The 12,554-nt window shown below is 40.6% G+C and overlaps 1 protein-coding gene across 2 annotated transcripts in view; it reads right to left on the bottom strand.

Annotated features, from left to right (window-relative positions):
• LOC134628387 (P2X purinoceptor 3-like) overlaps positions 1-12,554 on the bottom strand; it is a 30,745-nt gene that overhangs the window by 12,711 nt on the left and 5,480 nt on the right. Inside the window, exons 2-9 of one of the 2 annotated variants that reach the window (XM_063475051.1) lie at positions 11,439-11,561; positions 6,140-6,275; positions 5,990-6,061; positions 5,565-5,634; positions 5,336-5,429; positions 3,860-3,937; positions 1,942-2,083; positions 871-1,007 (exon numbers count right to left, since the gene is read on the bottom strand). In XM_063475051.1, coding sequence (XP_063331121.1) covers positions 871-1,007; positions 1,942-2,083; positions 3,860-3,937; positions 5,336-5,429; positions 5,565-5,634; positions 5,990-6,061; positions 6,140-6,275; positions 11,439-11,561 — 852 coding nt within the window. Of the gene's footprint in view, positions 1-870; positions 1,008-1,941; positions 2,084-3,859; positions 3,938-5,335; positions 5,430-5,564; positions 5,635-5,989; positions 6,062-6,139; positions 6,276-11,438; positions 11,564-12,554 lie in introns of those variants that run through there. The other variant, XM_063475052.1, reaches the window with a different exon arrangement.

The following is a 12,554-nucleotide window of genomic DNA, read 5'->3' on the forward strand; positions in this document are numbered from 1 at the left end:
GTTAGGCTTGATCTTTTCACGGGAATGCTGCTGCACCATAAGCAGCAAAGCCAACTATCATGCACGGAACATGCTTTCAGAGATGCCCTACATACCAGCAGGATTTCAGTTTTCATTTCCTGCTTGATGTTAGTGAGCTGTTGTCCTGGTGCTTTGTTTTCAGTTTTTGCTCCCCTTGGCTCATCTGCTGCAGTCTAGTTCACCTGTGATGTGTTCTCCACAGTTGTCCTGGCCTTTGTCAGTTTGTCTGTTCACTGTTCCCAGGATTTTCCAAGATTTAAATTCCCTTTGTGAACTTTATGTTTGTACTTGGTATCTTTGTCATCAGCCAATGAACAGCTTGCTTTTTGCTGAACGCACCCCGCCTCCATGTATCTGCATTTGGGTCCTCCACACAAACACTTTGTTTGCACGTAATCCAGAACGTGACACTGACTTTCTAAATCAAACCTACCATCTTGTAAATGACCGTACATTTGTTGGTTGTAATTTGTGTTGTCTAAAAACGTAAAACTGTCTAATGAATTGTGTCTTTTGCCAGTTGTCAGCATTTATATTGACAGTACCTGGTCTAAAGACACTGGAATACTGATGCATTCATCAGAGGATAAATGAGTATGTGTGAATGTTAGACGTGCAGCTCAGGCACAGCACTGAATGAATTTGTGTCGGGTGATGAACTGGAGTAGAAAATACCTATATTAGCACCAGTCTATTTACCAGTTTCATAACTGTGGTTATAATTGCAGCTGAGAAAATCAAAGATTTAGATTTTTTTGACATGGTGATATTTATAGTAGTCTCATATTTCCTCTGTAAATGTGGAGTTTTATGGTCAGTCACAGTCTGCATATTTCTTGGTATTAATACCTGAAATTGTAGCCAGGTGAGACAGCGTTCTTCTGTGACATAGCATCCAGTCGGGTGAATGAGTACGAGGGGTTACAGTGGTCATCCGACTTGTCCAGATCGCACATCCAGCCGATCTTTATTCCAATCACTCCTCCCTGACAGAAGTACATACAGGCTTTATTGTGTAAGTAACACAATCACTTCAGGTCCAGTCTTGCTACTTTTACACATGTAAATGACTTCCTTTTCAGTCACTGGGTTAGTTCAGCTGACCTAAGAATTCCCTGCAGCACCTGTGGGCAACGACCTGGTAGCAGCTCCTCCAAGAACCACTTTAAGGTCTGCTTTCTGTTTGCATTTGCACTGGCAGTAGAAACTATGAAGCCTCTTAAAGACTATTTCACTACCAAACAGGTTGGAGGCTGACTTGAGGTTCCTAGAGTTTGTAAAAGTTAAATGGGAGGCAGACCTGTTAGCTATGAGGCTCTTCTCCTGTGGAACAAGCTTTCAGTTTGGGTTCAGGAGAGAGTCCCTCTTTCTGCTTCTAAAATTGGGCTTTATTAAGTTTTTTTCATAAAGCTTATAGTTAGGGCTGCATCAGGTGATCCTGAACTGTCCCTTAGGTGTGCTGCTATAAGCTCAGACTGTTGGGGACTTCCCATTATGCACTGAGAATATCGCCAACATAGCACGTCATCAGCTGTTGTCTGCACTCTCCCTCAGCTTGTGTTTTGTCCTGTTGGTCTCTCTGTGCCCCATCCTCCTGGAACCAGTTTTAGCAGATAGCTGTCCCTTCCATTTAAAAAGCAGTTCTTTCTCCACACTGTCATCAACTGCTTATGACAGGCGATTGACTAATCATTGTTTTTTCTTTCTAAAAGGTCTTTACCACTGTTTTTTACAAACTGGCACTATATGAATAAAACTGAAGTGAAGCAATAGCTAACCAGCACTCGTAAGTCAGTTTCTATCCTGGTAAAATCCCACCAAAACCAGTGTTTAGAAAAAACAGTTTTCTAAACATGCATTAACAAAAATCTAAATGTGTGCAGATTATTTAAAAAGTGCAGACACAGGCTTGGTCTGTACCTTGTCTGCCAGATTAGTGAAGTTCTGCTGGGCGTAGCGGACGACATCTCCCACTCTGAAGATCGGGCAGTAGGTGTTGTTGACCATGTCAAAGTTACACTTACGGATATAATCTTGAGTGATGTTAGGAAGGAAGTTCCCTCTGCCAACAAACACATCAATATGTCAGCCTTAAATATGACAATCATTCTAAAAGTAAGAATTAATCGTTTCTGGGCTCGACACTAACTTTTTGTGGCACCTGCCCTTTGGACAAGTACATTTCCTCTCACTTGGCCTGGTACAAAGTCCTTTGTCTTAAATAAAAATGTCTAAAATATTACTGCATGTTGTGGTTTGCACATGACTTCAGTAATGTGGGGGATCACCAAAAGGTACATGCTACAGCTGTGCATAATGGTCACATGCCAAAGTGTCTCTAAAACTATAATTGTGGGATTTTCAGATTGACTTTTACAAAAGTATAATTGTGGCTTAACTCTGAACAGATACAGTGACATGAAAAAGTATTTGCCCCCTTTCTGATTTTGAAGTTGCTGCATATTTGTCACACTTGCATGTTTCGGATCATCAAAAAAATGTAATATTAGACAAACATAACTTGACTGAATACAAAATGTGTTTTTTAAGTCATGATTTTATTAATCGGAGGATAAATGTTGTTAGATTATGTACTACTGTTGTTAACCGCTTCTTTTAGAAAGCAGAGTTCACTTTGCTCTACTCAAATCTGATTAAAGCCAGAACTGTTGATTCAAGAAATTACCTAATTACCTGTCTGACAACGTGAAGTCGCCTAAAAGTTCTCAAACAGCAGCATGCCAGTACCTAAACAAACAGCTCAGAATCAAATTCATTGATATCTATCAGTGTGGAAAGGGTTACAATGCAATTTTTAAGGGGTGGTGCAAAGATTGGCATGGTATAAAGTACATTTTGTAAAATACACATCAAACATAGTGGTGATGGTGGTGTGATGGTCTGGTCACTACCAGAAAATCCTGAAGCAGACTATTCAGCCAACAAGCTGTGCACTCGGTGCAAGCAGGACATCCAAAACACACCAGGAAGTCAAAGTCCAGACTTCTGCCAGATTGAGATGCTTTAGTGTGACCAGTTATCACAAACTCTTCATTCCAAGTCTTGCTGCCAACGTAGCAAAACCAGTTATTAGGTTTAGTGGCCGATTTTTTCCACACAGGCCAGGTTTGAACGGTTTTCTTACATTTATAAAAGAAACAATCATTAAAAACCTCATTTTGTATTTACACAAGTTATCTTTGGCTAATATAAAAATTTGTCTGATGATCTGAAACGTGACAAATATGCACAAAGATCGAGCACACACTTCTCTGTGATAACGGCATAACAGCTTTTAACTGAATTAGCCAGTGCGTCTCATCCTGGCAGAGCAGGCTGCCGTTGCTCAGTCTGGTGCTTGGCTAACATTACACTTTATATTGAAGCATGAGTGAAACAGTGAATTACACAGATGCTAATGCTAGCTAATTAATGTCACCTGTTGGGGTTTCATCCCTACAAAAACAGCAGAACCCTTTCCTGCTCAGTGAAATTGATCTCTCCATCTATTCGCTGTCTTTAATTTTCCCTTTAAATTGGTGGTACTGTGCAGTTATATCAACACTGATTCATATTCATTTTGCATCCTTGGCTTGAATGCAGAGCTGACAGTGTTTTGCATTGAATGGTTTGCAAATGTCAACTCCAGTGTTAGTGCCAGTGCATTCAGAGTGACAGTTATCGGGGATAAAGCGTTCTCTTCACGACTCAGTAGTCTGAATATAACATTTCTTCATTAAAGTGAGCAATAATGTGAAAACAGAATAATTTGTCCTTGTTAAACAAACAAACATGTTCCAGACGAGCCTTAATGTCAGCATATACGTGTGTGTAATACTTTGTGTAGTTGAAGGTCGGGAAGCGGATGCTGTTTTTGATGAAGATGGTGAAATTTTCTATTTCCATCATTGGTGTGCTGAATAGGGGAGAACAGACAAACATGAAAACGTCACACAGAGTCACAGGAAAGACAGAATTTGCTTAACATATATTTAATTTAAAAATGCACCGACTGACCACCGGGGACTAGACCCGGACGATGTTCTTGGCTGGTGACCGGCTGGCTTGTATCATGCATGTCCAGTTATTAGCTCATCCATTTCATGCATGCAGAGCACCCACACAGCAGCCCGTGCAAATAGCCGTGCACGCACTGATATGTCTTTAGTGTGGAAGCTCTTCACTGTGAGTGAAGATGCACAGACCAAAGTAAAATGCAGGGGAACCACTGTGATAATAAGAACAAACCTAATCAGATATTATACTCGTGCAGCTGAACATGGTTATTTTAATTGCTACCAAATGCAAAGTGGCTAAAACTAAAGCTGGAGCTTGAAGCCAGCCACAAGCTGGCACAAATAATCAATAAGATGAAGCAGGCGTGGGGAACTCCAAGCCTCAGGTGTGCCGACCCAGGGGGAGATCTAAAACCTGCAGGACACTGGAGTGCCCCGCACCTGAGATAAAGGATGCAGTTATGAGGAAATGAAAAAGAGAAACGGGTATCTTTTAAGGCATCTTGTAGGTATCTGATACAAATGTTGCTACATAAATCTGCTGCAACTGCTTTTGTTGGGTGAGGTAATGTCATGGTAAAATAAAACCGATGAAAGCAGAAAAGTCTATAACCTGCTGCAGTTTGGCGAAGTTGTAATTCTAGTCATTACTTTAATTATGAAAATAATACCTTACACTAAAGATAAGCATTTTTCCTTCTAGTTATTAGAAAGAAAACCAGTATAAACACAAACTGGTAGGTCACACTAACAAACATGTTGGAAAACAGAATCAGCCAACAAAACTTTGCATTTCTATAAAAATTTAGCTCCAAATAAATCTAGAAAAATATAATACACAAAACTGCAATTTAATAGTGTTACAGACACTACAGTAGGAGTGCTGAAATATTTTTTAAAAAAGTCTATTTTCCCCCCTCGTTTACAGTGGTGGACCAAAGTTAGTGATTTATAAAACACGTCTCTGATTCTGTTCATCTGGATGCTTGAGAAACGTTTCATCATCATCATCAGTCTCAGCTGACTGCAGGTTTCCAACCTTACAAACAGGACATTTGCATAATGACTGAAACCAGCACCACTGAAGGAACAATGAGCTGGGAGGTCAGTTTCACCACTGACCAGTGAGCATTGGTCTCACTGGTCATGGATCATAGTGTTGCAGAATTGTTCTTGCTATCAGGATGACTGTGACCTCTCACACTGTCAGTGTTTTTATAAGCATAGCAGTCAGAGCGGGTGTAGGCCTACCAAAGCCTGCTAAAAAGCTCTTTACCACACGCAGAGCATCATCTTACGTCTTGATGGTGTCGATCTCAGCAGGACACCAACCCCTAATCTCACACATCTTGATCGTGGCATTAAAAGGAACACACCTCCCTGTAGCAATTCCTGAGTAGAAAAGAAAATACAGGTACAAGGTCCAAAGTAAAACACTTCAACGTATTAATGTACACAAATGTAGTCATCAACAGATCATTTTAACGTGAAATATTGTTACTACATGATAAAGACAAAGTATCTCACCGTAACTTCCCGGCTTATTGATGTACTTTGTGCAGTTTCTGTCGTCTGTACAATTAAACTTTCTTTCACTCTGGATAAAATACAGTGACATGTGAAGAGAACATTAAAGCTGCATAACAGCTGTGTTTTTCTACATCCCTCAAACACGTGCATACATTTTATAATTCATTTTTAATTTTCTCATCATGTGCAGTTGTATTGACAGGGACGTCTCTCTAAATCCACTCACATCAGCAGCTGGTCAAAGTAATGGAGCGCTGTTCTTTTGTACAGGGTGAGATACTATTGCTTTTTCCAAAAGGGAAAGCATTGTGTTTACAACTAGCACGTAGCCAACATTGGCTTTGTGTATCTGTAAATGATGTAAATGAGCCCAGGGACCGAGTGATGATCTGTTAGTTGTGGTGATGATGACAGTAGCTGACCTCAGGACAGTATCCTTGGACTTGGTTCTCTGTAGTAATCAGTTTAGTGATGATGCAGAACACCGAAGCTCCCTGCAGGAGATACAAATGCAGTCTGTTTGTATCTCATCTTCACTCAGTCAGTCCTTACATTCATCCATACACACACACCTGTGTAGGAGTGACGTAGTCTGCTACATCCATAACCTTGTTATTGTAGATTCCAAAGCCTTTGACCTTGGTCATCACAGAGGATTCAATCGCCGTGTCTCTAATCTGGTAGGCCTTCTCAGTGAGAAACACCCATCTGAAACATTACATAGAAAGAGACACATGCCAAAATGTAATCATAAGCATCATTATACTTAAAAAAAACAACCTTTCTTGCCACTAGCTACAATCAGGGATAGTGCGCTGAAAATGCTCGCTGTAAGACACTACACAGGATTCAGTTAGATCTGCTAATCTGTGATCATTAGCTGGAGGAATTAGCTCAGTTTTCTTTTCAGAATAATTAAGAGTTGAGGTCTTTTGATTGGAAATAAATAATGAAATGAATGACCTATTGAGAGGTCACTATGAGTATTTGCAGAACAGACAAGTGTGATTACTCTCATGTACAACTTTAGCCTCTAGTGAGGCAGTATAAAGATCAAAAATCCACATTCAGAAACAGAAGTTGTTAAATGTGAGACTTCAGCCAGGAGAACAGGATTCATACTACCAATGGAAACCATGTTTTCTGACAGAGTTCACTAAGTATTCAGGTTTATTGGATTCTTACTTTTGGTGCTTGTTTGCTGAGGTGTGTGCAGCAAAACTGTCAGTTTAATAAAACATCATGTTTAGGTCTAAAATGAACTCTTTCACAGTTTTGACTGCATGTTAGAACGGATGGTTCATGGGAGTCCGCTCCCACCAAAGCCATTTGGACTTATTGCATGTTCTACTTACAGAACTGGAAGACGTCACCTGTGTTGAGAGTTTGGAATTTTTAAACTTTAAAAAAAATCTGGCGACATCGAGATATCATGAGCTGATTCTGTAGCAAGATAACTTTTTACGGGGTGCATGCCCATTCCTTCGACTTTAACCTCTGGATTTGGGACAGGCATCAGTGGCTACTGAGCAACCATGTCGTAGACTGCAGTGAAGACGTTAAAGATCTGAACATTGTTGGCATCATCTGGGAAGCTGAGCTAACCACAAATGACCAGAGTCGTTGGAAATCATTAGTTATCCTATGTGCCAATCGGTGTAGGAGAGACTAAGTCTAAGAAGGAATCGCTAGCAAAAACAATTCAGTTCAGTTTTATTCATCTGTTAGTATTTTTTCTGTAGTTTAACTAATCGGTGTGTCTCATATGGCTTCATGTACAGATAAAGCTGAGTATCATCTGCATAGCAGTAATAATGTAAAATAATGTAAATACAACTGGTCTCAGCACAGAACCCTGTGGAACTCCATAATTAACCTCAGTATGTGAAGAAGACATTTACATAAACAGACTGGAGTCTGTTACATAGACATGATTCAAACCACTGCAGTGGCCTTCATACCCACGGCATGTTCTAATCTGTGCAGTACAATGTTGAGATCAGTGATGGCGAACGCTGCACTGAGGTCTACCAGGACATGCACAGGCATGAGTCCACTGTCAGAGGCCGTACGATTATTCAGTATTTTCACTAGTGCTGTTTCTGTGCTGAACTCTGACTGACTTCAACAAAACCGTATATCTGCAGATGAACAGTTGTTTTATAACTACTCGTTCAACAATTGATAAAAGGAAGGTCGGAGATATATAATTAACTAAGACAGCTGGTCACATGATATTAAAAGAAGTTAGGGAGTAAAGATATCTTGATCATATTTAAGATAAAGGGATTAGTTAATGGCAGGATGTCTTTGAGCAGTCTTGTAGGAATGGGGTCTAAAAGATATGTTGGAGGAAGTAATCAAATTACTCAAACAATCTAAGAGAAAGATTTTAAATAAATATCAGTAGTAATGAAAGTTTTAGACATAATGTCTGTGGGATGGTCATGAATATTTCTTTCTTCAATGGTTAAAATGTTATCTGTGAAGAAATTGATGGAGTGGTTACTGTTTAAGGATAAAGGAATGCTGAGCTGAACAGCGCTCTGAGTTAAATGGTAAATGGCCTGTATTTGTATAGCGCTTTACTTAGTCCCTAAGGACCCCAAAGCGCTTTACACTACATTCAGTCATTCACACACTGGTGATGGCAAGCTACATTGTAGCCACAGCCACCCTGGGGCGCACTGACAGAGGCGAGGCTGCCGGACACTGGCGCCACCGGGCCCTCTGACCACCACCAGTAGACAACGGGTGAAGTGTCTTGCCCAAGGACACAACAACCAAGACTGTCCGAGCCGGGGCTCAAACCGGCAACCTTCTGATTACAAGACGAACTGCCAGCTCTTGAGCCACGATCGCCCTATCACCAGCCTTACAGCACTGACAAGAAACCTGGGGATGTACTCATTTTCGTCACTCAGTGATAAATAAGTCCTATCTTCACTGAGGGCCTTAAAAAGAAAGAAAAAAAGAACTTCTTGTCACGATCCTGAGTCTTTTGACCCAGCGTTTTGAGTTTTAGTTTATGGTTTATGTTTAAGCCCTTCAGGTTTTCTAAGTTCATTTTTTATCATGCCTAGGTTGTTATAGTTCTTTGTTATTAGATTCCCCTTGTGTCTTCCACCCCTGTTAAGTCTCCCTTGCCCTTCATGTGTTTCATGTCTGTCTTACGTTGTCAAGTTCAGGTTGTCATGTCTGCGTCTTATGTTTCCTGTTTTATTTTGAAGAAGTCTTGTGTTCCTGTGTTCATCGTGTTTAGTTTTACTCTTCCACTGTGACGTCGTTATGTTCATGTGTGTCAGCTGTTCCCCCGTGTGTTCCCACTTCTCTCATTAGCCTCCTGTGTGTATTTAGTCTGTGCCTCCTCATTCAGTCTTTGTCGGATCGTCTGTGTTGTTCCCATGCCATGTCCTGCGTTCAGGTTTTCATATAGCCTCATCATCGCCATGTTTGGAGTTTGTTTGTTTTTCTGTTTGCCAGGGTTTTCATAGTTCGTGTTTCCTTTCTAGTTTACCCAGTTTAGGTTATTGCTTAGTTTGCATTGTTTTCACCCTTTTATTTTGGTAGTGTTCTGTCTGCTTTAATAAACGGTTCACCATCAGTTAAGTTTGAGTTTGAGAATGTCTGCACCTGGGTCCACTCCTCACACTCCACGCAGTTTGCCTTGGCAAACTGTGACACTTCTAAATTAGTGAGATGCCATTTCCTCTCCAGAGTTATCTGCTTTAAAGCCCGTGTTTGTAAGTTATACAAGGAAGTCAAGCACTTCTGATTTGAGGCTCTTTTTTTTTTTTTCTTGTAGTCCATTTTTGTACATGTAAACTTTATTAAGAAAAGATCAGACATTAAACAGTATTCACTAATGTCCATTTTCTATGCCTTGTGTCAGAATGAGGCCCAGAGTGTGATTAAAGCCAACTGAGTCTAATAATAGATTAAATGCAGTGTTTAGGCTGTTGATTTCAGTATCTATACGAAAATCTAATCATCCACTATAATTATTTTATCTGAAATGAGCATTAAATGAGGTAAAAGAGAATTCAAATAGAAACTCTGATTAAAGGGCATAAACAACAGATAGCAACAAACAAAACTATTTTTAGAGTTTTTTAATTAGTGTATTCAAGGCTTAGAGTCAAGCTTCCAAATGTAAACGCCTGCTTCCTGTCTGGGTCTTTGGTTATTTCATGAGCTGGAGTAAAAGATAGCTGCCACCAGTCCTCCCCGGACTGTGCTTGAAGGAGGACACATGGCTAGCTTCCAGCTCGACAGAGACTCCAACAGAAATTGGACATAAAAACAGTGGCTTCTCACAGTAACTGGTTGGAAAAGCATTAGTGAGGAAGCTAAGCTAAGAATGTTCACATCAGCACCTCAGTGTCTGAGACTGTGATTAAAAAAAAAAAAGGCAAGGTAAGTGTTGACACCACATGCTCAGAGGCTAATTACTTGTTAATTGCAAGACATTAGCCAGTGAGACTGGACAATCCTGTTTGTTGACCTCTAAAGTCACAGGAAAATATCTTTTCAGAACCAGAGGATTCTGCCCCCTGCTGGCTACTACAAATAATTCAGGTTCAAGGTACTTTCAGACCAAGAAGCTATTTCCATTTTTCATCAGCTATGGACCAAAATAACAATTATGACTGTTCTCCACAGTATTACTATTATTATTTTTACCTTTATGAAAACAGGAAAACGACAAACTCTTGACATTAAAAATCTCTTTTACCTGGCCAAGAAGGACAGCAGGACAATCATACGTTGCATAAACTAATAGAGCATACATATCCAAATCCATACAACAGTAAAGCACAGTCAAAGAGTAAAATTACTATTGAGGTAAAACATTTGCAGCCTGAATTAACTGCATTCAAGTCGTTTACATTTGCTTTAAATTCATTGAGTGAGACCAGTTCCTTTAAGTTTTCAGTTGGTTCCCCAGCTGATTCCAGGAGGAAGGAGCTGCATGCTCTTTTTCCAAATTTACTGTGAACCTCTGAGAAAGAAGGAAAAATTCTTGGCACCCAAAACAGCAGCTTCCCATACTTTTTTGATGGGTGTTAGTTTGTAAATAAGATGAGAGCAAATCAAGAACAGCCTGATAAATAAGAAGATACCAGAGGTTGAGTCTACGACATAACCACCCAACCCGTGCACACAACTTGCAGTAAGAGGTTTAGAATGTGTAATGAAGCTCACGATGAACAGAATCCAGCATATGTAAGCAGAGCATGCATGCATATGAATCACATCTTTCTTGCCTCAAATGACAAAAAGGACCAAGTTTCAATTTCAATTTTTTCACCAGTTGCTGACGTTTAAACAAGAGCGAGTAATCAGTTGTAATTCCTAAGTACTCGGACTGAGACACTAACTCTCAGAGCCACAAACTGTAGTAATACATGAAGGTTTATTAGATTTACAGTACATCTGTATAAAGACCAAACCTAGTACACTGACTAACAATGGCTCGTGAGGTCAGTTTCATGATCGTGACCATTCAAAATGCTACGTTCAAATGAGCCAAATCAACTTTCTGGGGTTTCCTTACTTGGATGATTAAGTATGCATCTAAGAAAAAGCACTGATGCTTCTTTAGCTTTCTTGTACAGCTGAGTGAATGGGTTACTTTTCCCAGTAACAAAGAGGTTTTATGTAAAACATGAACGATGTATTTAACCAACACAACTGTGGCTTTATAAAGATAATAAAATATAAAGTAATAAAGTGAAGAATTAAACCTTGCTAATGTAACAACTAATCCAGAACACTGAACAGCAATGCCTTTAAAATACATGTTTGTGTTATGTTGTTTTATTCAACCAGATACATTTCAGAACTGTACAAGTCCAAGCAAACACTCACCCAATGAAGTAAGTGATGATGAGGAGCTGGACAACACGGTTGATGATTCCAATAGTCCAACTTTTCACAACCACTGACTTAGTGGTTTCATAGGTGAAGAAGTCTGTGATGCAAGACCACATCCTGGCAGTATTTGTGCTTGACAAGCCTTTGTTAGAAAAATAATTCCACTGTGTGAGGAATCGAAATAAAAAAAGCTGGAAGTCGACTCCAGATGATCTGAAAATAGAAAAGGTATCGACAGATTTAGATCCAAGACAGAACGCAGGAAGGAGCTCAGTCACTTTTAATTTCAGCTGCTCCTCTTCACTCGTTACTTCAGGCTTCATGTGTCATGAAAAATGAGTAATTAGTAGAGTCAAAGCCATGAACAGCACAGCAGCAGCGCCCTTTCTATGCCATTACTCCTCTCTTCACGCAAAATACCAACCTTGTTTCCTTTCTCTCTCTCTCTGAGTGTGTGTCTCTCTCTCGCTCTCTCTCTCTGTCTCTCTCTCTCTCTGCGTGTGTGTCTCTGTCTCTCTCTCTCTCTCTGTCTCTCTCTCTCTCTCTGAGTGTGTGTCTCTCTCTCGCTCTCTCTCTCTGTCTCTCTCTCTCTCTGCGTGTGTGTCTCTGTCTCTCTCTCTCTGTCTCTCTCTGTCTCTCTCTCTGTCTCTCCCTCTCTCTCCCTCTCTCTCTCTCTGTCTCTCTCTCTCTCTGCGTGTGTGTCTCTGTCTCTCTCTCTCTGTCTCTCTCTCTGTCTCTCCCTCTCTCTCCCTCTCTCTCTCTCTGTCTCTCTCTGTCTCTCTCTCTCTGCGTGTGTGTCTCTCTCTCTCTGTCTCTCTCTGTCTCTCTCTCTCTCTGCGTGTGTGTCTCTCTCTCTCTGTCTCTCTCTGTCTCTCCCTCTCTCTCTGTCTCTCCCTCTCTCTCCCTCTCTCCCTCTCTCTCTGTCTCTCCCTCTCTCTCCCTCTCTCTCTGTCTCTCCCTCTCTCTCCCTCTCTCCCTCTCTCTCTGTCTCTCCCTCTCTCTCCCTCTCTCCCTCTCTCTCTCTCCCTCTCTCTCCCTCTCTCCCTCTCTCTCTGTCTCTCTCTCTCTTCCTGTCTCTGCTCAGAGCACGATGGACATTTTCTGTGTGAA

This window comes from Pelmatolapia mariae, linkage group LG6 (assembly GCF_036321145.2).
Source record: "Pelmatolapia mariae isolate MD_Pm_ZW linkage group LG6, Pm_UMD_F_2, whole genome shotgun sequence".
In the NCBI taxonomy this organism is placed as follows: domain Eukaryota; kingdom Metazoa; phylum Chordata; class Actinopteri; order Cichliformes; family Cichlidae; genus Pelmatolapia; species Pelmatolapia mariae.